Source organism: Mus pahari, chromosome 3 (genome assembly GCF_900095145.1).
Source record: "Mus pahari chromosome 3, PAHARI_EIJ_v1.1, whole genome shotgun sequence".
NCBI lineage: Eukaryota > Metazoa > Chordata > Mammalia > Rodentia > Muridae > Mus > Mus pahari.
The window spans coordinates 38,599,767-38,626,505 of NC_034592.1; the positions used below are offsets into that span (position 1 = coordinate 38,599,767).

General features: G+C 41.8%; 1 protein-coding gene and 1 pseudogene across 2 annotated transcripts in view; both read right to left on the bottom strand.

Moving 5' to 3' along the window:
• Positions 1-198: 198 nt before the first annotated feature.
• Positions 199-26,739, bottom strand: part of Nmi (N-myc and STAT interactor) — a 38,042-nt gene continuing 11,501 nt past the window's right edge. Inside the window, exons 2-8 of one of the 2 annotated variants that reach the window (XM_021193762.2) lie at positions 23,798-23,887; positions 21,700-21,795; positions 18,691-18,853; positions 12,584-12,690; positions 12,301-12,487; positions 2,114-2,220; positions 199-887 (exon numbers count right to left, since the gene is read on the bottom strand). In XM_021193762.2, the coding sequence (XP_021049421.1) occupies positions 687-887; positions 2,114-2,220; positions 12,301-12,487; positions 12,584-12,690; positions 18,691-18,853; positions 21,700-21,795; positions 23,798-23,881 (945 nt within the window). In that variant the 5' untranslated portion in view covers positions 23,882-23,887 and the 3' untranslated portion in view covers positions 199-686. The remainder of the gene's footprint in view (positions 888-2,113; positions 2,221-12,300; positions 12,488-12,583; positions 12,691-18,690; positions 18,854-21,699; positions 21,796-23,797; positions 23,888-26,739) is intronic. The other variant, XM_021193763.1, reaches the window with a different exon arrangement.
• Positions 16,821-18,139, bottom strand: LOC110318597 (annotated as a pseudogene).

Here is a 26,739-nt window from a genome sequence, read left to right on the forward strand (position 1 = left end):
CAAAGAAGGAGGAGGAGGAGGAAAAGGAGGAGGAGGAGGAGAAAAGAAGAAGAAGAAGAAGAAGAAGAAGAAGAAGAAGAAGAAGAAGAAGAAGAAGAAGAAGAAGAAGAAGAAGAAGAAGAAGAAGAAGAAGTCAAGAAACAGGAAAAATGTAAAAGAAAGGCAATGCTGGCCTTTACAGGGTGTGTTTAGGGAGTCAGTAGGTGCTTGGCACTCTGAGTAAAGTAGAAAACAGCTACCTAGCTCTGAGTTTTGAAAGGCTATGCAAAGTGGAACAGCCCCTTGAATCTGGTTAAGTCCTTCTAAATCTACAGACTGCTAATTTGAAGTGGAGTTCTTTTGGAAGATATTGTGCATCAGATCTACATATTGCTGGGCAAAGGACCAAAATGGAATTGGCTCATATGATTATGACAGAGACAGACAGCAGGAGCAGGGGACATCCGAGGGGGCTGAGTGTTGACTGAGAGTCCATGCCCAAAGATTAGGAAAAACAAACTCTTCCCACACAGGCCCCTCATGAATTTGTAAACACACAACAGAGCTCAAACAAAGAAGAATTTTAAGAGTCAGGAATAGATTTTGCATCAAAGAATAAGAAGACACTGACAAATTAATTTTTTTGGTTTTATGGGAAACAATATTTTGTAAATGTTGGCAGTGATTTTAGTTCAAGGCTTTAAGTTTCATATGGTTTCTCTGGCCTCTTCTTCAAAAAATGCTGCGAAGGGCTGATCTAGAGAACACCTGACCACCTCCACTTCTCCCCCTCCGTTATTCTTCCGTTGGAAGTGGATGTTGAGTAAGTCCTCCCCATTCTCCTCGTCTATACGAACGCCTTCTAACCCGGTCAGAAGCACTGTCTTCTTGGACACAGCTGAAAACACCTAAGGAAGAAAAAAAAAAATCAGCTTCTGAAAGAGCTAAATTATTATGGCAGCTGAAGGGATGTGTTCAAGCAAGAGAATGCCAGAAGGAGACTTGAGATTGAGAAAGATGACTCTGTGGTACTCTTGACAACAAAGGGAGGAGAGCATCTAAAAGGACAGAAAGAGCAGTCGGCGGACAGTCAGAGATGTGATAGACAACACCAAGGACCAGATGAGCAGTCCACGGGAAGTCAGAGATGTGACTGATTGGCAATGCCAAGGATCAGATATGCTGGAGGATTTAAAAATACAAACTAAGATACGGGTTGTCAGCAGGTGGGATGACACATGCCTGTCATTGAAGAACTCTGGAAGGGAGGCAGTAGGATGATAAATTTGAGGTTAAGTTACATGGCAATCCTGACTCAAAGAAAAAAAAAAAAGTGGGTGAAAGGGAAATGGTAGACTGGTTACAAAAAGTGCTTCCACGAAGGCCTGGATTCAGTGTTCAGGACTCCCCGCCAAAATGTATGTGGGGTGGTTGTGTGTTATAGTTTTCAGAAAGTAGGTAGAAAAAATAAGTAGATAGATATTGCCATCCAGTATCTGAGGAGGAATAGGAACTGGGAGCAGGTTTAGAATAAGACGAGTTGAATGTCGTTAAGCAAAATATTGTCTGAAGCCCAGTGATTGACAGATACATGAAAAAATACTGCTAGGTAGGTCTCTGTTTATAAACTAAGGATTAATCATATCATCTGACTGAGTTCAGGAGTTCTGGGGGTGTGGGAGTCTTTGTTGTTTTTATCCTGGGATAGAGGCTAGGGGGTTGTACATGCTGGGAAGGTACTCTACCGCTGAGCCCAACCCCCCACACCATGCCCTTTTTCTACTTATTTTGAAACAGGATCTTAAGGTTGTGGTCATCTTTGAATTCTTTAACTCAGCCCAAGTTGGCACTGAACTTGAGATCTTCCTGCCTCAGCCTCCCAGAGAGCTGGGATTCCAGGAAGGCACCACCAGGCCTGGCATCAGGTTTTAAATAAGGCACAGCTTTGCACTAATATATGGTTTATAAACACAAACCCGCTGTGTTTATCGCCAACCGGGCAAAGCTGAAGTGAAGAAAGGGCTCTGACAGCCCTCAGTGATAAGATGCACATCACATACTGTTCATTCTACGGTCTGTGTAGGGTGAGGTGCAGTACTGCGCCATCAAGCCGAGGGAAGGGAAACCATTCTACCTGGTACTTTTTCAAGTGTCGTTCTATAAATGGAGAGACAGCAACGCTATAGCACTTCTGATTCATGTAGAGAGGATAGGTTTTCTTTTTCAAAATCTTGTCAGCAACTGAAAGTAAACAAACAAACAAACAAAGGTATTTTGCTTTAATATCGTAAACAGTTTTAATCATAGTTAAAACGTCCTTCCCTCCAAAGGAATACTATCAAAATAACCACTGAGGTGAGCAGTTCATTTCTGAGAAACTCTATAGTCCACATTGAAGACTTCACAGTAACAAGCCTGAAGAATACAAGACTGCACACCAAGAAAGCTGAACCTTCTGTCTTGAGCAGCCAAATATGAAAGGGACAAATGTTGCATGAATCCATTTTATGAAGTGCATAAAAGAGGAAAATTTGTAGAGACAAAAATATAGGGGGATACCAAGGACTGAAAGAGGAACTGGAAAGGAATAACTGCTTAATAGGTAGAGTTTCCGCTTAAGATGATAAAATGCTCTGAAGACGGATAATAGTGTTAGCTGCACAATGTTGTGAATGCTTTTATTTAATGCCACTAATCTGTACACATTTTTTTTTCCAGTTAACTTTGTGTGCACTCGTATGCACATGTGTGTATACATGCCGTGGTGTACAAGAAGTCAGAGAACAAGTAGGAATTGGCTCCCTCCATCTACCCTGTGGATTCCAGACATTGATCGCAGGTTGACAGGCCTGACAGCAGACACCCACTGGCTGAGCCATCTTGAGACCACTACATAGTGCAATGAAAGTGTTTGGGGTGGTAAGGGGAGACAGGAGCAGAGGAGAGAGGAAGGAGAGAAGATCCTCAGATGAACAGACCTGCCTCAGCCCCAACTGTACTGGTTGTAACCCGAGCAGCTTTGGCTGTCTTGAGAAACGCAGTTGGTTATAGCACGTAGTTCTGGTCAGGCCATAAGACACTAGTTATGCAGTGACCAGACTATGTACCTTCAGAAAACTTTATGCTCTTTCAGAATTACCTAAAACTGTCACATTGGCTAGATACCACTTCTAGGAAGGACTCCCCAGAGGAGAGAATAATGTGCTTCCAAGCTAACAGGGCGTCAAATTATACTGTGATTTATAGCTGAGTTTCTCCGGGTTGTTTCTAAATGTAAGGGTCGGAGCAACTAACATAAAACAGATAAATGAAACTTACAGATTTAGACTTTTTCATTATGACACACCCATGGCGAATTCATAACCATTACTCAAAGACTCGGGTCAAAAAAAATGCATAGTGGTGGACTTGCATATGACCATAGAAAGATCTGGAAGTATCTGCTACTCACCAGAACTACTCATCCACCAGAGGTAAGGGAATTTTGAGGCGATACTTACTTAATACTTCACTGTCATTATTACAATTTCTTTTTTAAAACACATAGTATCTTTGCCCTGCTCTACCAGAAGCCATTCTCGTACCCAGAACCCCAGGTAAGACTCTAAGAACCCCAAAGACTCTCAACACTTATACAGAGCCTGCCCAACCTCCCCTCAACAGTCCCCCCCCCCCCATCTCCATCTGAAATCCAGCTGAAACCTCCTACTCTACTAGAGGCCATGCTGGTGTCTAGAACCACAGAGGCCATGCGGCACCCAGTACCCAGCAGAGGTACTTTACTGAATCAGAGGACTCACTGGCCACCGGAACTCCAGGCCACTTAGGCCAGAAGACCAGAAGACCAGAGATGAAAGAGAAACCCAGAGGGAAAATGTGGTTTCCCTTTTGCCCCAATGCTACAGTATAAGAATGCTGCTGGGTGGATGAAATGCAGAGATGCCAGACTGCATTTACCCCGCGCCAATATACCACACAAGGGGGTGGGAGGCCAAAGGTGGGATTCCCTGACTCCCAAGCGTCCAGTCACTGCTGGAAATGGTTGAGTTGGAACGGAAGGTAGGGAGTCCACAGGCCTGGAATGAGGAGCCTAAGACCAGGGGCTCCCAAACTCCTGGACATCCAGACACAGCTAGATATAGGGGAGTTGGAAACAGGGTTGGGTCCACTGGCTGAGGAGCCCCAGGCTGGGGGTTGGGGGATGGGGAATTCAGGCTTTGCTCATCAGTGATTATCCTTAACTTTGCAGCTATTGTCTGGGAGAACAGAAGGGGCCTTCTGCAGGAGATTTAGACAATGCAGTTCTGTAGACAAAGGCTTCCTCCATGCTCCCCACAGCAGTTCTTGATGAAAGAGACAGTCCTTGGTTCCAAACTGTGTATTGATTGTTCATCGTGGAAAATGGATACATACCACCTCCTTAGGGAGAACCAGAGATTAAATACCTTTTGCATGAAGGAATGTCTTGGAAGGAAAGCTTATTGGCTAAACCCTCAGGGTCACTAGATTCCTCACAAGCATGGAGAACTCAGTTCAGAGCTCTGTTCAGGATGTGGGGGGGAATCTGGTAGGGAGCAGGGAGCTGCCTACTGTTTCAGGTGGTATCTATGTGGTGGGGTCTCTGAACCCACTCAACCTTACCAAGTTTCCTGGCATAGTCTACTGACCCCCACAAAACACCTATCCAACAAAAACAAACTCAGAAATTGGTACCTAAATCTATAATTGCCTCAAACCCAGGTGCCCAGAGGCCAGCAAAACACAATCAACAATAGTCAGTGCAATATGGCACCACCAGAGCCCAATTATCCCAGTTAGCAAACCTGACTATTCCCACATAACCTAAGCACAAGAAAAAGGCCTTAAAAACCAACTCTATAAAGATGATAGAGGTACTTGATGAGGAAAATGAACAAATCCCTTAAGAAATCCAGGAAAACACAAACATTTGGAGGAAGTGAATAAACCCCTCAAAAAAAAAAAATTAAAATTTTTTTTAAAAAGCCAGGAAAACACAAACAATTGGAGGAAACAAATAAAGTCCTTAAAGGAATCCAAGAAAAACAAACAAACAAACAGAAAAACAGATGAAGAAAATGATAAAACTATTCAAGACCTAAAAATGGAAATTGAAGCATTAAGAAACACAGACTAAGGGAATACAGGAGACAGAAAATTCTGAATAAGCAAGCAGAAACTGTAGTTGGAAGCATCAACAACAGAATACAGGAGATGGAAGAGAGAATCTAAGGCATTGAAAATGCAATGGAAGAAATTGATACATCTGTCAAAGAAAATGTTAAATCTAAAAAAAATGCCAAGTAGTGGTGGCACACGCCTTTATTCCCAGCACTTGGGAGGCAGAGACAGGTGGATTTCTGAGTTCGAGGCCAGCCTGGTCTACAGAGTGAGTTCTAGGACACCCAGGGCTACACAGAGAAACCCTGCCTCGGAAAAAAAAAAAAAAAAAAAAAAAAAGGATCCATCCTCTGGGTGCATACAAGAAACACACCTCAATATCAAAGATAAACATTACCTCAGAGTAAAGGGTTGGAAAAAAGGTTTTCTATGCAAATGTTGTGGCCATTTCCAAAAAACTGGTATGGCCATTCTAATATCTAACAAAATAGATATCAAACAAAATTAAAAGGACACTTCATGCCCATAAAAGGAGAGATTCACCAAGATGACTTTTCAGTTCTTAACATCTATGTCCCAGATGCAAGGGCACCCAGATTTGTAAAGAAAACACTACTAAAGCTTAAACCACACATTGATAGTGGGAGACGACAATACCCTACTCTCACCAATGGGCAGGTCATCTAGACAAAAACTAAACAACAACAACAACAAAAATATATACTGGAACTAACAGACATTATGATTTAAATGGTCCTAACATATATCTACAGAACATTTCACTCAAACACAAAAGAACAACATACCTTCCTCTCAACACCTCACAGAACCATCTCCAAAACTGACCACATACTTAGTCAATAAACAACAGATACAATATTCCAGCACTCGGGAGGTAGAAGAAGGTGGATTTCTGAGTTCGAGGCCAGCCTGGTCTACAGAGTGAGTTCCAGGACACCCAGGGCTACACAGAGAAACTCTGTCTCAAAAATAATAATAATAATAATAATAATAAATAAAAAATAATATTTGAATAACCCCCTGCATCCTACCTGACCACCACAGATTAAAGCTGGATTTCCACAACAACAGAAACAACAGAAAGTCCACAAACTCATGAAAACTGAACAACTCTCTATTGAATAACTGCTGGGTTAAGGGATTAAAGAAGTAAATGCAGAATTAAGGAAATTAAAGACATTCTAGAATTCAATGAAAATAAAGGAACAACATACCCAAACTTGTGGAATACAATAGTGATAAGAAGAAAATTCTTATCACTATATGCCTACATAAAGAAATTGAAGAGATCTCATACTAGCAACTTAACAGCACACCTGAAAGCTCTGAAACCAAGTAGAGCAAGCTCATCCAAGAGAAGTCTATGGCAGGAAATAATCAAACTGAGGGCTGAAATCAGTAAAAGAGAAACAAAGAGAACAATACAAAGAATCAGTGAAACAATGAGTTAGTTCTTTGAGAAAAATCAATAAGATAGACAAACCCTTACCTAAACTGTCTAGAAGGCATAGACATAATATCCAAATTAACAAAATCAGAAACAAAAGGGGGGCACATAACAAGAGACACCAAAAAACATTCCAAAGACTCATTAGGTCATACTTCAAAAGCCTGTATTTCACAAAATTGGAAAATTAAAAGAAATAGATAATTTTCTTGATAAATACCATTTAGCAAAGTTAATTCAAGAGTACATAAATGGTTTAAATAGGTCTATAACCCCTAAGGAAATAGAAGCAGTCATTAACAATCTCTCAACCATAAAAAGTCCGGGGCCAGACGGTTTTAGTGGAGAATTCTACCAGACTTCCAAAGAGCTAACATTAATACTCTACATATTACTCCACAAAATAGAAACAGAAGGAAATTTGCCAAATTCATTTTATGAGACTTCAGTAACCCTGTTATCCAAACTACCCAAAGATTCAACAAAGAAATAGAACTATAGACCAATTTTCCTCATGACCATGATGCAAAAATACTCATAAACTGAATCCAAGAACACATCAAAATCTCCACCATGAAAATCTGTCAATGTAATCCACCATATAAACAAAGGGAAAGAAACCCACCCTCATACACAAAATCTATTGCCCCTTCATGATGAAAGTCTTGGAGAAATTAAGGATGCAAGGCACATACCTAAACATAAAAAATAAAAAAAATAAAAAATACAGCAAGCCAATAGCCAATGTCAAGTTAAATGGAGAAAAAGTCAAATGAATTTTATGAAAACAGGGAACAGAAGAAAGGACTACAATGACAGATTTTCATGATAGATGATCTTGATGTGGTCTTGGATTCCATTTACAAGTATTTCATTGAGTATTTTTACATCTATGTTTGTAGTGACTATTCCTGGTTGTCAACTTGACTATATCTGGAATGAACTACAATCCAGAATTGGAAGGCTCACCAGTGACCCTAATCTGGAGGCTGGGAGATAGAAGTTTCTGACCTGGATCTTGGTATGGAGATCTTGAGGCATAGTGGCTATGGATTCCATAAAATTAAGACAGGGAGATCTCCGAGTTCAAGGTCATCTGGGATTAAAGGTGTGGTGACACACACTGGAAGAAGGGAGTCTCTCTCTCTCTCTCTCTCTCTCTCTCTCTCTCTCTCTCTCTCTCTCTCTCTCTCTCTTTGCCTGATTGCCATGTGGGACTGAGCAACTGCTAGATCCTTAGACTTCCATTCACAGCTGCTACAGATCATTGTTGGGAATTGGACTACAGACTGTAAGTCATCAATAAATTCCTTTACTATACAGAGACTATCCATAAGTTCTGTGACTCTAGAGAACCCTGACTAATACAATGTTCATGAGGGAGATTGGTCTGTCATTCTCTTTGTTTACTCTTTGGGCAGGTCAAGTATCAGGGTGACTGTAGTCTCAAATGAATTTGGCAATGTTCTGTCTGTTTCTATTTTGTAGAATAATTTGTAAAGTATTGATGTTAGCTCTTCTTTGGAAGTCTGGTAGAAGGCTATTCACACCTCTCCATATCTATTCAATATAGTACTTTAAGTCCTAGTGGATGCAATAACACAGTTGAAGAAGATCAAGGGGACAAAAGTTGGAAAGGAAGATATTAAAGTATCATTATTTGTGAATCATAGGATAGTATACACAAACAACCCCAAAAAATATATCAGGGAACTCCTACAACCAATAAACACCTTTAGTGAAGTGACTGTTTATGAGATTAACTCAAAAAAACCAGTAGCCCTCCTATATACAAATGACAAATGGACTGAGAAAGAAATCAGTGAAACAACACCCTTCACAATAGACATAAACAATATGAAATGTCTTGGGATAACGCTAACAAAGTAAGTGAAAGACATGTATGATAAAAACATCAAGATCTCCCATGCTCATGGGTCAGTAGGATTAACAAAGTAAAAATGGCCAAACTACCAAAAGCAATCTACAGATTCAACGCAATCCCCATCAAAATTCCAACACAATTCTTTATAGACCTTGAAAAGACAACACTCAATTTCTTTTTTTTTTTTTTTTATGGTTTTTCGAGACAGGGTTTCTCTGTGTAGCCTTGGCTGTCCTGGAACTCACTCTGTAGACCAGGCTGGCCTCGAACTCAGAAATCCGCCTGCCTCTGCCTCCCGAGTGCTGGGATTAAAGGCGTGCGCCACCACGCCCGGCTAACACTCAATTTCATATGGAAAAACAAAAACCCAGGATCGCCAAAAGAATCCTGTAAAATAAAAGAGCACCCAGAAGTATCACCACCCCTAATTTCAAGCTGTACTACAGAGCTATAGTAATAAAAACTTCATGGCATTTGCATAAAAACATACAGGTCAATCAGAGGAATCAAATCAATGACTCATATACCTATGGACGCCCGAGTTTTGATAAAGAAGCCAGAAATACACAATGGAAAAAAAAGAAAAAAATCTTCAACAAATGGTGCTAGTCTAACTAGATGTCAGAATATTGAAGGCAAATAGATTCATATTTATCACCCTCCACAAAACTCAAGCCCAAGACCTCAACATAAAACCAGATACAGTAAACAAAAAGAAAGAAATAGAAGAGAAAGTGGGAGCTAGCCTTGAACACACTGGCACAGGAGACAGCTTCCTAAATAGACAGCAAAGATACTAAGAACAACAATCAATACATGGGACCTCATGGAACTTAAAAGCTTCTGTAAGTCAGGGGAAACTGTCAATAGGGCAAAATGCCAGCCTACAGAATGGGAAAAGATTTTCACCAATCCCACATCCAACAGAGGGCTACTATCCAAAATATATAAAGATCTCAAGAGACTACCCATCAACAAGTCAAAATAACCCAACTTAAAAATGAGATACAGTTCTAAACAGAGAATTCTCAACAGAGGAATCTCAAATGGCTGAGCAACACTCAAGGAAACTGTTCAGCACCCTTAGCCAACAGGGAACTGTAGATTAAAACAACTTTGAAATTCTGTCTTACACCTGTCAGAATGGCTAAGATCAATAGCACATGTCACAGCTTATGATGGCAAGGATGTGGAGAAGGGAAACACTCCTCCATTGCTGGTCAAAGTGCAAACTAGTAGTATACCCACTACAGAAATCAATATGGCAGTTCCTCAGTAAATTGAGAATTGATCTGCCTCATGACCCAGCTTTACCACACTCAGGCATATACACAAAAGATGTTCCATCCTATTGCAAGGACACTTGCTCAACCGTGTTCTTTGCAGCTTTGTTCATAATAGCTAGAAACTGGAAACAACCTAGATGTCCCTCAACCAAAAAAAATGGATGAAGAATCTGTGGTACATTTATACGATAGAGTATTACTCAGCTGTGTTTTGTTTTGTTTTGACATCATGAAATTTGTATGCAAATGGGTAGAACTAGAAAAAAAAAATCATCCTGAGTGAGGTAACCCAGATCCAGAAAGACAAACACAGTATGTACTCACTTGTAAGTGACGTAAAGGACAATCATGCTACAACCTGCAGAACCAAATGCTAAGTAACAAGGAAGTTCAAGAAAAAAACCAAGCAGATCTTTCTGGAAAGGGGAATTAGAATACAGTTTTGCAGGAGGACTTGAGGCAAGTGGAGATGGGAATTGGAAGGCTCAGACAGAATGTGGGAAAGACAAAGGGAAGAAGTACTAGAAGAGACAACTAGAAAGAAGGGGGCATTATGGGGTGATGTGGAAACCTAGTGCAGTAGAAACTCACTGGAGTCTAGAGAGTGGCCCTAGTGAAGTCTCCTAGTTATGGGCGATACAGAGCCTGAGTCGGTTATCTTCTAGAAACAGACAAGGTTCCTAGCAGTGGGACTGGGACATCAACCGAGCCACAAAACCTTTGTCCCACAACCTCTCCTGCCTGGAAGACATTCAGGGGTCATGGTGGTGCAGAACCTGTGGGCATGGCCAACCCAGGATGGCTTCAACTTGCATCCCATACCATGAGAAGAAGCCCACACCCGACACTGACTGGAGGACCAGGAATCAGAAGCAGGACAACCCAGAGACCCAGGACAGAATCAAACATGACTGGAAAAAAAAAAAAGTCAATGAAACGGTTCCTAATGATATTCTGCTGTACTCATAGATCATAGATGTCTAGCCCAACTGTCATCAGAGAAGTGTCATCCAGCAACCAATGGACCAATGGGAGCAGATAGTGTTCATAGCTGAGTGCTAGGTCAGCCAGGGGAACTCCACAGAAGACGAGGAAGGAAGAATTATAGAATTCAGGGGGTGGAGGACACAGCGAGAACACAGCCCACAGAATCAACCATGCAGGGTTCAAAGTGACTCTTAGAAATGGAAATGATAGGGCTGGTGAGATGGCTCAGTGGGTAAGAGCACCCAACTGCCCTTCCGAAGGTCCGGAGTTCAAATCCCAGCAACCACATGGTGGCTCATAACCATCCATAACAAGATCTGACACCCTCTTCTGGAGTGTCTGAAGACAGCTACAGTGTACTTACATATAATAAATAAATAAATCTTTAAAAAAAAAAAAAAAAAAGAAAGAAAGAAACGGAAATGGCAAACACAGACCCTGTATGGGTTTGAGCTAGATCTTCTGCATATACCTTAAGACTGTAACTTGATGTTCTTGTGGGACTCCCAACAATGAAGGTGGGACTGTCTCTGATTCTTCTGCCTGTTCTTGGGATCCTTCTTACCACCTGCTGGGTGTTTGTGCCTAGTCTTATCGTGTCTTATTAGGCCATGCTGTTCAGGGGATATCCCTGGGTGGTCTGTTCTTTTTTTTTTTTTTTAAGGGAATCAGAGGAGGAGTTGACCTGGGGGGAAAGGGGAGGTGGGGGGAGAGACTGGGAAAAGTGACAGGAAGAGAAGAGAAACTGTGGACAGGATGTAATATATGAAAGAAGAATAAAACACATTTTAAAAAAAACCACATTAGTTTATCAGGATAAAAATAACCTAATTAATTCATATTTTAATACATAGCAGGATTTCTATTATTTGTAAATTCAGAAAAGTCCTTAGAACTATAATAGTGAGATCAGAAGAGCTGTGCACCATGTATCTGCCAAAACTGCTCCATGCCACACCACTGTGCGATTTTAGAGATGTTGCTTATCTTCTCTAGCCTTCTGCCTCCTGTCAGTGACACGAATGTATCACCTATGCCAGAGTTATGATGAGAAGGAATCGTGATGATTAAAAAAAAGAAAAAAAAAAAAAAAAAAAGAAGATACACATGCATCCACTGTCCTGCCTGACACGTGATCTCACGTATTACAATTCACACAGTTGTTATTTGTAATTGTAAAACGCTCAGGGGCATTTAGGAAATTGTTTCCTGGACTGTGATATATATATATATATATATATACCCCAACAGGGCCAGCAAGACCAAGCGTCAGAATCCTCACAGTAGAAGAGAAGAACCAATCGGTGCAAGCTCTCCTCTAGCTTCTACACTGGTGCCACGGCAGGGCCACCAGCATCCACACACATACGCATGCACATTACGTAAATAAATAAATCTAAGAAAATAAAAACTTTTAAAGAGTGTTCAAAACCAGGAAACTTCCCCCGTTATCAGGCTAGTGCATTTCAAATATACAAACGGGCAGGGATACTGCAATGGGTGGCAAGGTGTTTGCAGGCAGGAATACCACAAGGGGCCGCGAGGTGTTTGCGTACCGCCAGCTTCCACAAACGTGATGACTGCGCTTCTGGACTTCCTGTCATAGTCCACGCTTTCCACTTCGCCGCCGCCATTCCTGGACTTACAGAAGCTCAGCTCCAGCTTGTCCCTTGTCTGCTCCTCAGACAGCTCATCGGGAATTCCCGTAACATTGATCTTCATTTTAGAAATGTCCACATGAACCTGGGAAAGCATTTCAGAGTCACAAGTACAGATTTAAAAAAAAAAAAAAAATGCCTTGGTCCAACAGAACGGCCAGAGCTTTAAGGTCAGTCTCACCTGGAATCTGACGCCTGTGTTTAGTGGGACTGGATGAGCAGAGACCTTCACCGAGGCGCCCTCCATCTGCACGACATGGTTCCCCATCGATATCACGTTCTGTGCAACTGAAACATAATTTTAGAAGTGTTCGGTCATGATTTCCTGAGAAAACTGCATGCTTTTTATTCAAGGGCAAGTTATTTCTTTTACATTCTCTTCGATTTTGTTTTATTACATTTGTGTGTGTGTGTGTGTGTGTGTGTGTGTGTGTGTGTGTGTGTGTGCCACCTGATGCTGGTGCTGGAAACTGAACTTGGGACCTCTAGGAGAAGAAAACACTATTAACTGCTATAAGTACTCTTGTGGCCAGCATCATTTTGAGAATCAGTTTTATCTTACTTTATTCTATGTCATGCTCATACATTGCTAGCAACAAAGAGAATGATCTTTTTAGTCTCTGTCTTTCCCAAAAAAATAAAATAAAATACATTACTTTGCTTTTATTTTTCCACAAACATTCTTTAAAACATTGAGATCCCCATGGTACCCAGCACACAGCAGACTCATTTCTTCACACAGACCAGAGAAGCTCTGTAATATAACTACACCAAAGCTAGGGGACGTTCTATGAACAACGCCATACTCGTTTAAAATGTATGTGGTTGGGTGTTTCTTCTTAATTACGCGCTATAATTTAATATAACACTCCAGCTGTTGATAGGTGGAGCCTGTTACTCTAATTTATCATGAAGATAAGAGCTGTTTGCTTCCTCTGTTACTAATGTTGAGCGTGATTATGACACCAGGGAGTACACCATGGGTTGAGGAGGAAACAAGACGGAAGGGAAGGACCCTGTCGGGTGGGAATTCAGGCTCCCTGGACCACAATATGAGTCTAGAGTTTAGATGTTTTGTTTTGTTTTGCTTTGCTAATGGCAACAGATGACAACAGAAACCCTCACTGAAGTAATCCTCAGATGATTCTCTCCTTATCCCCAAACCCCTAACATCTGGTGATCTGACTCAGCAGAGTGGGACGTTGGTAGCCCAACTTTGGTGACTATGGTTGTCAAAGCAACTCCTGTTTACTTCTGTTCCCTGGAGCTGCTTCTGGCACTGGGACTTCAGAACCACATCCAGGGAGCAAGCAGCCTCAAGGCTGCTTCTGAAGTGACTCCAAACCCCAGCAAGCCCAGGTGACTACCATGCAGTGACTGCCATGCACAAACCTGCTTCCATATCCTCCCTTATATCTGCTAGTAATATCCCAGTGACTGCCCATTTCCAGCAATGCTTCCCCTCAGTTGTGGATTCCAAGGGGGGAACAAAATTACCCTCTGAGTGGAGGCCTCGTCTCTGTTTGTCTTGACTTACTATATGCTTCCTTTTAACATTTATTTCCAGGCCAGTGTGATTGGCCAGATGCCAAAAGACACAGGTTAAAATCATAGATTCTAAGGGCCCTAAAAGGGCCCCAAGGAGCACATGAGCCCATGTTGGAGCTTTGCGGTACCAGAATATCAGTGGCCTGCCCTCAAGAGTGTTGGTCCAGTAGGAAGTGCTCAGGCCCTTAAGTTCCCTCTCAGCTCTGGAGTTCAGCAATGGATGCTCTTCTCTAGGCTTCTGTTCCCTTATCTGGAAAACCCCTCACACAGCAGCAGCAATGGCAGCCAACATGGATGTGTTGGTTGGTTGTGTGCATTCCGTGCACATTTCTACTTTCATACACAAAGAGCTCATGAAGTCAGAGTATCATAAAGCCTGTCATCAAAATCTGAGGCTTACCAAGAACAAGAGCATGCCTGCATGAGAGGACAAAGCTGGCACTCAAAGCCAAATCGTGCTCAAGAAGGGAGCCAAGCTCTCAAGGGTCCATCCTGTTTTTTTTCCAACATCCAGTCCCATCCAAAGCTTTCATTCCTGTCTCATTCCTCGGCTAGTTACTGGTTAACCAATTTACTCAATCACTTTAACATCCTTAAAATCTGTTTCCTTGCCAACAAAATACACACAAGTATTTTTGCTGTCCTGTGTTTATAGAACTATACAACTATGAAATGAGAGGTCTCATAGAACACCAGAAGTAATACTTTTATACTTCTAAAATTTTACTTTCTCATTTTTTTAAAAAAAAAAAAATTTGAGATAGGGTCTCACTATGTAGCCCTGGTTGGCCTGAAATTATGTAGGCCAGGCTAGCCCCAAACTCACAGAGACAGGTCTGCCTCTGCCTCCTGGGTGCTATGATTAGCTGTACACCACTATGCCTGCCAAGCTCTACTTCTTTATAGAATTATCATAATGTTCTTTTTTTTTTTTTTTCAAGTGGAGCTTGGTGCCTTGTTTTATTTGCTAAGGGAAAGAAGTTCGTTTCAGAGGGTTAGAGTCGGCCCTCCCTCCTTTTTTTTTTTTTAATTTTTCCCCCCTTTTTATTTTATTCATGCAGTTTATGAGTGCTCTGTCTTCATGCACATCAGAAGGAATCATATCTCATTATAGATGGTAGTGAGTCACTATGGGGTTGCTGGGAATTGAACTTAGGACGTCTGGAAGATCACTCAGGTGCTGAGCCATCTCTCCAGCCTCCAGGTTTTGTTGTTAGAGACAGTGTCTTGTAGCCCAGGCCCACCTCCACAACTGAGAAGGATCTGGAATTCCAACTCCTCCCTCTACCTACCACATGCTGGGATTACTGGTAAGAGTGGTAGCTTCCAGAAAGGATGAACATTAAGACCTTCAGTTTCAAGGGGTGATATTTGTTCAAGGCTGAGAGCAAGTGACCAATGAAGTGAAGTCTCCATGCCCCAGTAATCCAGCAAGGAATCTGTGCTTCCAAAGTTGAGTGGACCATTGAACTGGATGAGTCACCTCAGGAATGAAGTCAACATACCCAGCTAGCTGAAGCGGGGAGCAGACTATATGCTATGCATGTCTCTGTGGTCTGAGTGTTCCCCAAAAGGTCCTATGCAGGAAGCTTGGTTCACAGAATGACGGGTAGCTGAGGCACTGTTCTCAAAAGGGCTCAATGCTAGTCTTCCAGAGTTAGGGATCCAGAGACCAAGCTAGGTAGACAACAGTGGGGTGGCTCATGCCTGTAACTCTTACATTCAGAAGGCTGAGGCAGTGGGATCACCATTAAGTTCAAGGCTACATAGACTTGCAGGCCAATCTGAGCTACAGTTGCAGTGTACAAGTGTCAGCCTGCCAGATTTTCGACTCCTGATTCCTGTCATGTGCTCTCTCCTGCATGTCCCCTCACCACTGTAGTGTCATTTCTCACAAGGCTGTCCAAGGGCTAAAGATGGGGGCCCCTCATCTTGTACTTTCATCCTCCTAAGCTGTAACATAAACCTCTTTCCTTGATAAAGTAGTTGGCCTCAGGTATCTTGTCATACAGGTTAGCGTGGTTGCCTAGAGCCTCGCCACCGCTCAAATACTGGTTTTTCAGATACACAGCATGTCAGAGGCCATCATGACGATGTAGCCGACTTACCATGCTGCTATTAAAAACCTACCAATATAGAACTGGTTTTCCTGTCATCTTTTGTCTTGAGATTTCAAGACAAACCAAAGCAAATGACTATAGAGGAGGCTGGCAGGGCACAGGACAGTGGCAGGCTGAAGCAGAGAGGTGGCTGCACTGCCTGCTTACCTTACCCTCCGTCAGCAACACTCTGTTGTGGTGACAGAAGACCCAGTCCCGAGGTCACTAGGCTATCTTTCTGGGCTTTCAGGTGAGCTGCACTGGACAAACTCAGTCCTTACAAGGGATTTGAGTATGTTACCGTGTGCATTCATTATATGCTATTACAAAAATCTCAACATCAAAAGCCTTTCCCAGAGGACACACTTAGGACAAGTGGCCAACAGCACTGATGGGGGCTTAAGCTCCCCCAGGCGAGAAGGTCAAGCCAGCACTCTCAGAAGCTCAGCAGCATCGCGCAAAACAATACCGATGAACACTTCCACGGTCAAGCTCATGAGAAAGGTGAGGACCAGTCGCTTCATTGTCTACTGTCATAGGTATTCAAAGACTGTTTCAAATTAAATAAATCCAATCAGCATTCTAGCCAGGTTCACTAGGCTCCTGTGGCCATCACATGTGGCCACACCATCTAAAGTGCAGCGGTCAGCACTCTGCCAGTGGCTACAAGAGGCAGAGGAACCACGTCCCAGCCAGCACCAGGCTGCTGAGGTCAAGGTGTCCTTTCCTCTGCACAGACCCTAAAGGTCCCACACTCAGTTCTTCAGATTATAGAGTAGGAGGAAAAACAAGGGAAGTCAAAATCCAGCTGGAGGAAAAGGAAAAACCCACTTCACGTGAACTTCCACTTCCAGCTAAACAAATTCAGTGTTCTCTCTGGACATAGTCTTCTGTGACCTGGGACAGGGTGCTCAGGTACTGCCAGCTCAGGGCAGCCAAGAGCATGATAAATGACAGGTAAATGGGGGAGTAGAGGCTTAAGGAGATGAGCTGGCAGTTGGGAAGGTTCTGTGTCCTGATGTTGGAGATGATCTGCTTGGTTTTGCTTGATGATGGGTCGGAGTTGGGGATCCGGTGATAAATCTCTTCTATGTACTGGTATATAATAGCTTTGACAGCAGGCATGTTGGTGGCATCCATCATGAGGGTGACTGCTTGCCCCTTCCGAATCTTCACTACTCCTTTGAATACCTGCTAGTTATTGTAGCAGGCAGCCAGTGTGGCAATGGCCATTACCTGTGGAATAGCACAGAAGTTAAAACATACTTTGGTTCCGGAGCCAGGACAGGTAGGTGATGACGTCGGGGATGTGCTGTAGGGCGCTGGTTATGAGTTCATTCAAGCACTGCACGGCCACATCCATATTCTCTGGCTTAGTGAAGTCTTCCAGTTTCTTAATGTATCTGCCCCACACCTCCTGAGGCCAAAACTTACTTCCTTCTTGTTGGTCTTCCAGATGATCACGAATGATATTTGCTTTCTGCAGGAAGAGACCCATTGAGTTGGCACACTCTATGTTTTTATCAACTATGGGGTCTTCAAACTCTGAGGCAGAGAATAGATGAGAAAGGCCAATTCCAACCAGCCCAGCAACGTAGTGGCAGTACTTACTTGGAGATCACATCCTTTTCTACAAATTCTGTGGCAGATGTCATCAATCACTGTTTGATATTTCTCAGCCAAATTTCTAAACTCCAGGGAGATCATGGGGAAGTTCTCCAGCACTTGTCGGTCCTTCTCCTTGCTCTCGGTGAACCGCCACTCTGGGTCATAGAGGAAAGTGTGAAAGTTACACAGCAGTGGAATCTTCTTCTCCACACTGATCATCAGGTCATGTTGTCCTCCACTGTGTCCAGGGCTCAGAGAACCAAGTAAAACACACACACAGCATGCCGTATGTCCCCATCCAGCGCCTGGATAACCGCGGCAAAGCTGTGACTGGTCTGATTGAGATACTTGTAGCAGGTCTTCAAGCTGCTGCTGAGTGAGTCCTGGTCCATCTTGGGTATGAAATTCCGCTGGCCTTCCATGCGGAATCGCAGCAGGTTGTAGAAATCCTCCGGGTGGCCTAGACACTTGACAAACTCCATCCTTGTGACTGCCGGGCGCGGGGTTCACCTCTATCATAATGTTCTAATATGCTTATTATCATTTAGACATATGGACTAGAAAGAGGCTGACATTGGCTCTTCCAATTCCTATATTTTATTTCCAGAGTCAGTGCTTTTTGAATGTGTGATAAACATGTGTCCTTTAATATCACTGCACATATGACATTGTCAGTACTCCACATTGCTATATACATAATATTACACATACAAATATAGATAGATAGATAGATAGATAGATAGATAGATAGACAGACAGACAGATAGATACACACACACACACACACACACACACACACACACAAATCATTATATATTACAGGCAATATACCCACATCTAATGCTCCTAATGCTTGGTGGATTTCCTTCTCTGTAAATTGAGACTATCACATCTGCCCCAGAATGCCACTATGAGGACAAGAAGAAACAGCAAAAACACAAGCTGTAAATTAACAGCAAACCTCTAAGGAAGATCTTTGAAGATGTGGATGCTTACGAAAATGACATGGTCAAGTTTTTAAGATCAGCCATACCTTCTTCCTTCTCAAAGGTGATGAGCGCTTGGCCTTTCTGCAGCTCATAGAGAATCTGTGAGCTCACTTGAAACGAACAGGAGCTATTTGAGAAATGGCAGCCGTCCTCAGGATTCTCCACTGAGGTGAATTTAAGCTTTTTTTCTGGTACATTCTCTTTAATCTAATTAAAACAGACGTGTTTGATTAAAACCAAAGCAAGAAATAACTTAAAGTCTTCCAATGACAATATGATCTAGTCGTCCAATGATTTGTTCTCTGCTGACATTAGAGCTTCATGGGATATTGGCTGTGGTCTTACTTAGCATCTAATTGCTTCTTCCAGTGTAACTTCTCAGTGAGGTAATCAAATACTGATCCTTTAATGTCACTTTATAGATGAAATCATAAGCATATAATCCTCTCACTTTCCCTGACCAATGTTTAAGCTGATCAATATGATACAGTGTCCAATTCCAAAGTGCCCACTGTCTATGGAAATAAGTACCTTTTATATAACTGTGCTGGTAATGCACAATCTCAGAAGCAAATTGCTAAAAGCTATGTTTAGTTTCATGTTGAAGAAGCACGGGAAGTGAGGTAAGCTTCAGGCCATGCACACTGTGGGGCTTCTTGTATTCGTTCATTTGTGTAATGCCATGTACTGTCACCCTCTTCCCTCTCTCATTTCACTCCTGTCTACCGATGACATCGTTTCTTCAGCCCAGCAAGTCTCCTTCCCTTCAGACCTTATGGTGACCCCTGTGTCTGAGTGTGGGCGCAAGGTCATTTACCGGAGCAAGGCATTTATCAGGGGCTACACCACTGAGGGAAATGGCACCTCGCCCCCACCAAAGATTAACAGTCAGGATACACTCAGGGACAGGGACGGGTGGGGCCTCTTGGGCCCTTCCCCCATTGGTGGTGAATTGCTAACTGCCCAAACTCAGACAGGTAACCACATCTCCAAGTTCATGATGGCCATGACACATCCAGAAGACATCTTTTCACTGCTTATATCCCCATTCTCTGGCTCTTACATTTTTTTCCACTCTCTTCAGCAACATTCCTTGAGCCAGGAACAGGTAATGTAGATGTTCCATTTAGGGCCAAGAACTCTATTATTATGGGTTTTTTTTCCCATAGAAAACCCAGATAATTTCACTTTTTTGAAAGACTCCTGATATATCATATCCTGGTATGATATATATGATATGAAAATTGCCAAAGTTAAATTCTAACTTCCCCCAAATCTTTGAATAACTTTTTTAGTTTGTTTTGGGATTTTGGGTGGGGAGGGCGGGATTTATAAAGCCCAGGCTATCCCTGAACTCAGGATTCTTCCTCCCTCAGCCTCTCCAGTGCTAAGATTGCTGATAAGGGCAAGTTACCATATCTAATCTACCCACCAACCATTTTCATAATTTATGTAACTATGAAGCAAATATTGTCAACAAGAATTGTAACCCACAGAATAAAAGGTTATATACCTGCCTGTTTAAAATCATTGATATCCACAAATGTGTAAGTATGCATGGATGTACATCTACCATGGCTATTTTACACACTGAAATCAAATGTGTTATAAGAAAGAAGCTGCAAGTAGTGAACGAGTCTTTGGATGGTTTCTAAAGCTGACTATACCTTTACAAGGAATCAGTGGGGTTCTGGTTACAGGAGGCTGACTTCCAAACAGTCTCCCACACCTGCAGAGAGGCAGTGTTTACTAATCATGTGGAAACACTCAGTATTCAAACCTCCTGACACCAAGCATTTTCCAGAGAAAGACAAGAATATATCCCACTTTGGGTCCTCTGTAAAGTGGGTCCACTAGGCTGGAAGGATTCCCAGGACCTTTGATCCGGCCAGACATAGAGAAGAAACTAAATCCTAACAATCTTGTACCTGGTCACCCATCTCCTAGCCAGAGGATAGCCTAACTCCCAGAAACAACAACAGTGACAGTTTCAATGCTGTAACAACCTGCTTTGTCAAGAAATGGAGATAAAAGCTTAATACACAATTCAAACATAGAAAAATTTAGGAGAGACTTTGAATGGCAGAGATTAATATATTCCTGACTTGTTTGCTCTGAGACAAGGTCTCACTGTATAGCCCTGGCTGGCCTAGGGCTTGCTATGGACATCAGGCTAGTCTCCCACAGTGATCCCCTGTGACTCACTCTCTTGAGTACTAGGATTAAAGGTGTGTGCCCCTATGTCAATATTATGCCAAACTCTTTAAACTGTGAAATTCATTTAAACTACTTCAGCACCTTAAGTACAACCAGTAAGAAGACTAAATGTTTAATCCAAACGTAATCTACAATAAGCAAGGCTCTGTTTTTTTTTTAATTTTATTAATTTTCTTTAAGATTCATCATGTTATCCATAGGTAGCAAGAAAAAATATGCATCACAAGTATAGTGCATGAAGAAATCACATGAAGCTAATACTCAGACAATAGAGAACAACTAAAGTCCTCCTGGTTTCCCAAGGGTCTCACCTGTCTCTGGAGTGAACCACTGTACTGCTCAGAACAGGCTTTATTTAAAGGGGAACATACGGAATGCATGTTACATATCCATGTCATATCTGTCACAGTCATCCATGTTGCATACAATCGTTTGTTGTCATTATGGCGTAGAATTGAATACAATCTGTTTACTCATTATGGCTTAGAATTTACTTGTACAGCTATACAGTAATTTATTACTTCGTTCTACTATGGAAGAACACTTGGGTTGTTCTCCATTTGAGGCTATTGCATACACTGAGTGGCCCAAGCCAGACAGGATGGTACAACCCCTTAATGCTAGTACACAGGAAGCAGAGGCAGGTAGATCTCTGTGAGCTTGAGGCCAGCACGGTCTACATAATGAGTTCAAGGCCCGCCAGGTCTGGTCTCAAAATCAAAAACAAAAGAAATACTGGTGGTGGGAGGCAATAATGCTGTACAGTTAATCTAACTAAATCACTGTTTCATATGCATGTCCATTAAGCATTAATACATATAAAATAATCACAGTACTTGGAATTCTCTGGCATCCGATTGCAATTCAGCTTCAAGTTTTTTGATCTCCTCGTCTAGTTTGTTGTTTTCACTCATAATTTCATGAAGTAATCCCTAAAAAACACCAAATAATTGGAAAAAATTAAACACCTTTAGCTCCTTTTTCTAAATTAATTAATTGCCGATCTCCTTACACTGCTAGGCAGCCTCAGGACATCTCGAGAATGAATTTGCCCACATTAACAGTACATTTGCTTACCATCTTATTCCACATCCTGCTGAGTCTTCTATTCCTAAGATATCTTAGCTCTATTATATGAACAGAGAAACTGATATCTTTCACATACATACAGAGATCTTTATAATTAAGGTGAGGAATGAGGCCCAGACATTCTGGACTTAGCTAAATACTCCTAAGTCATCTGAAGCTCTACGATGACTTAACTGCACTCTAATCAGGGACAGATTATTACTGAGNCAGGATTTGGGGTTTTATTTCGTCATCTGAGTTATATTTTTGTTTTTGAGGAGGTTATTTTTGTCTTTTGTTTGTTTGTTTGTCTTATCAGCCGTGATTACAATTGTAGCTAGTTTTAAAAATCCCAGCCTTTCAGTTTCTACCAATGGAGACTCGTGAGCCAGATGCTGGGGTGAGCTAGCTCAGGGAGGCAGAGCGAGCACCCAGCTGACCTTCTTACTCTACTGATGTCCCAGAAGATAAAACCCCCTTCTCCTTCTCCACACTGTCTTTTTTTTTTCTTTTTAAAGATTTATTTATTTACTATATGTAAGTACACTGTAGCTGTCTTCAGACACTCCAGAAGAGGGCATCAGATCTTGTTATGGATGGTTGTGAGCCACCATGTGGTTACTGGGATTTGAACTCTGGACCTTCGGAAGAGCAGTTGGGTGCTCTTACCCACTGAGCCATCTCACCAGCCCCTCTCCATGCTGTCTTAAATACCCTTCAGCACAAAGACCTTTGTTTCTGTTGACTTATGTTCACTCCCTGTCAGCTGATGGTTTACCCTGCCTCTTGACCCAGGGTTGACTTCAATTAGCTCTTGGGTTAAAGGCATGTGCTAGGGCTGAGCCACACCACAACAAGATTTTTCCAGTTCACCATCATAGAGTTCACAATGTGATCAAATACCCTCGACAGTAGCCAGCTGCTTTGACAAGCCAAACATAGGCTTTGCTAACAGATCTGAGCTCCTGGGCCTCTGTTTGTTTCCACTCCGGCATCATTGGATATTGCTCACACTTTACTTCCTGGAATAAGCCCCATCAAAGGAGGAGGTAAGGAAGCAACTTTTGATAAGAAGAGAAACAGGAACACAACTGTCAGTGAGAAGCCTTTATAATACAACAAATGTAAGGATTTGAAAAGTCAAATAGACTTACAATGACAAAGACAGAAAGGGCACCTCACTTAAAAACAAACAAACTGTTTAAGAATATGAGACTTTTAAAGCTGGACTGAATATACTTTGCAACATGATATGCCCATAGGCCTAAGGGAGCCAGGAAATGGAATGCAGCAGTTTGAATCAGAAATGTCTTTCCTGGGCTCAGGTATTTGAACAATGGTCTCCAGTTGGCTGCTCTGTTAGAGAAGGATGTACAGCCATGCTGGGGGAAGCACATCACTGAGAGTGGGCTTTGAGACCCCATGGCCTCACTCCATGTCCCTTCTGTTCTCTCTGCTTCCTGTGTGAGACTGAAGATGTGGCCTCTCGGCTTCCTAATCGACTACTTTCTGTCCTGGCTGTGTTCCCCACCCCCTACCCCGACCCCCGACCCACCATGGACTCTTCTTCTGGACCTGAAGGCCAAAATGAACTGTCTTCCTTGAAAGAAAGAAAGAAAGAAAGAAAGAAAGAAAGAAAGAAAGAAAGAAAGAAAGAAAGAAAGAAAGAAAGAAAGAAAGAAAGAAAGGGAAAGGGAAAGGGAAAGGGAAAGGGAGAAAAGAAAAGAAAAGAAAAGAAAAGAAAAGAAAAGAAAAGAAAAGAAAAGAAAAGAAAAGAAAAGAAAAGAAAAGAAAAAACAAAAACAAACAAAAAAAGGAAGAAGGGTCATGAGCCATCTGTCAGTATCTTCTATTTTTCCTTTTTACCTTGCTCTGTTCGCCTCGTATAATGTCCATCTCTGCTGAGCGCTCGTCACAAGCTTGCTTTATGTTGTCTTTATCAGCATCCATGACTCTCTAATAAAAAGGGAGGGCTTTTAAAACAATATAGTACACAAATTCATGAAAAGAGAAATAACTATGTTTATCCTTCTATGGAAGAAACTTGTCTTCTTTGCTTTGTAATTTTTTTCCTATCATCGAAGTCTTGACTGTCATGTGACTTACAGTCAACTGTCATGTATAATTTGGAGAAGTTCACATCTCTAATTGTATAGGTGGGAGCTCAGTAAAGGCACTGCTAACACAGCTAATACATCAGCTGCACTGTCGTTTTTAACCCACTTTCTGTAGGAGCTACAAAACTCTCTGCTAGATTTCATGCTATAGAACACAGCAACACATATTAACATATCAATAGTTTGAGACTAGAGACATGGCTTAGAAAAGAGATGCTTTTGTCCAAGCATGACAACTTGAGTTGCATCTCTGGAGCCCTCAAGGTGGAAAAGAAAACTGACTTACATACATTATTGTCTTATGACCTCTGCATTCATGCTGTAGCACATGCACATACACACATACACACACAAGTGTGCACACACATACACACATCAACACACAAAATAAATAAGAAGATGTAATAAAAATAAATTAAAAGTTTTCTCAAATAATCTGGGCTTCCGTATTTCAGTATACTTGGAGCTGCACACAATATACTTTTCAAAGATTTTGAGTGGCCAAAGTCTCAATATTCTTGTAAAAGAAACAGAAAAATCTATTTTTTAAACTAAAATGGAAAAATGAGTAAAAATATAAAATTTAGCCATGACTTAGTTTACCCAATGTGAATACAGGACTGTCAGAAAATCAAGGGATCATAGTTTACCCAAAGCTAATACAGGACTGTCAGAAAATCAAGGGATCATGGCACATCCAGTGCTTTCTAACTCTGTTCTCCAATAAAAAGAACCAAGAAGGACAACCCTAATGTGGGACAGGAAATACACAAGATACTCCTAGAATAGCTTGAGATGATGGACAATTGAAAGGCACCTTTAGAAATATGACAGAGGAGGAAAAAAAAGAGAGAGAGAGACCACAGTGAATGAGCTTTCAGTGCTCAAAGAGCCATACTAACCAGGAACCTGACCACCCAAGGGTGATATGTGGAGGATCCAAACAGAGATTTGCCCAAAACGGTCCTACAGAATATGTATATATATATATATATACCAACCCATTCCACAAAGCCAGAATCACCCTGAAACCAAATCAGAATAGGGACACACAGAAAATAAGAAAAATCTGTAGACCAACAACTCTAGTGAGCATACAAGCAAAATTTCTCAACAAAGGACTTGCAAACCAAAGTCAAGGGCATTAAGATGACGTATCATGCAAGACAAGTTGGTTTCCTTACTTCAACATACACAAGCCAATGGATGTGATACAGCATATGCGTAGACTACTGCCAGAAACCACATGGTCATCCAAATCAGTATTGAAAGCCTTTCAGCATAAAGGCCTGAAAAATCCAGGAATAAAAGGAACATGCCTCTGCATATAGAGGCTAAATGCAAAAAAAAATCTACAGCCAACATTATATTAAACAGAGAACTGGATAAGTTTTCTCAGAAAATCTGGAGCAAAACAAGGATGCCCACTCTCTCCATTCCTCTCTAGTAAGGTGCTGACCATGAGAAAGACCAAAAAAAGGGTACAAATATGAAAGGAAAAAGCCAAAGTATCCTTAGCTTCTTATGACATGACTCTATTAAAAACACCCAAAAGACTCCACCAGAAAACTCTCCCATCTGATACAGCGGTTCTCAGCCTGGGGGAATCTCTTTGGGGGTCGCATATCAGATATTTATATTACAATTCATAACCATATCAAAAGTACAGTTACAAAGTAGCAACAAAATAATTTCACGGTTGGGGGTCACCCCAACCCGAGGAACTGTATCAAAGACTCATAGCATTAGGAAAGTGGAGAGCCACTGATCTGAGGAGGGATTTTAGCAAGACAGCAGGATAACAAACCATTAGCAGCTTGCCTAGCCTGATGGTACACACCTTTAATCCCAGCACACAGGAGAGAGGGAAGGAGGATCCCTGTGTATTGGGGGCCAGCCTGCTCTGTGCAGTGGGTTCTGCGTAAGCCAGGGCTACGCAGTTAAGACCTTATCTAAAAACATAAATGTTTTTAAAGGTCAGCTTTTCCCGTACACCAATGGCAAACCGGCTAAGAAGAAAGAAAGAAAGAAAGAAAGAAAGAAAGAAAGAAAGAAAGAAAGAAAGAAAGAAAGAAAGAAAGAAAGAAAGGAAGGAGAGGGAGGGAGAGGAGGGAGGGAGGGGGAGGAGGAGGGAGGGAAGGAGGGAAGGAAGGAAGAAAGGAGGGAGGGAGGGAGAGAGAGAGAAAGTGCAAGCATTCACAGTAGTTACAAAAAAAAAAACTAGGAATACATTTATCAACAAAGATAAATAAGACATTTAAATACAAAAAGACACCTCATGCTCATAGATTAGCAGAGTATATTGTGAAAATGATTGTGCTACTCCTAGATTCAACACAATTTTCACCAAAATCACACTGGCATTCTACACAGGATGAAAACAAAACAATCACCCTAAGGTTTGCACAAGCATTGAAGGCCCCAAGTAACCAATGAGAGAAAGGAGGCATGCCAGTCCCTGATCTCAAACTCTGTTACAAAAGTCAAGTGACAAAAGCGGCAAGACATTGACACAAAAGCAGTTATGTGCACCAATGCCATTGAATAATCAAAAGTAAGCCTGTGGAGCTGGACAGATGGCTCAGCGGTTAAGAGCACTTACTGCTCTTCCAGAGGTCCTGAAATGTTTTTGATATCTTTGTCAAAGATGTCAAAAACATTTCTTTTTTTTTTTTTTTTTTTTTTTTTTTT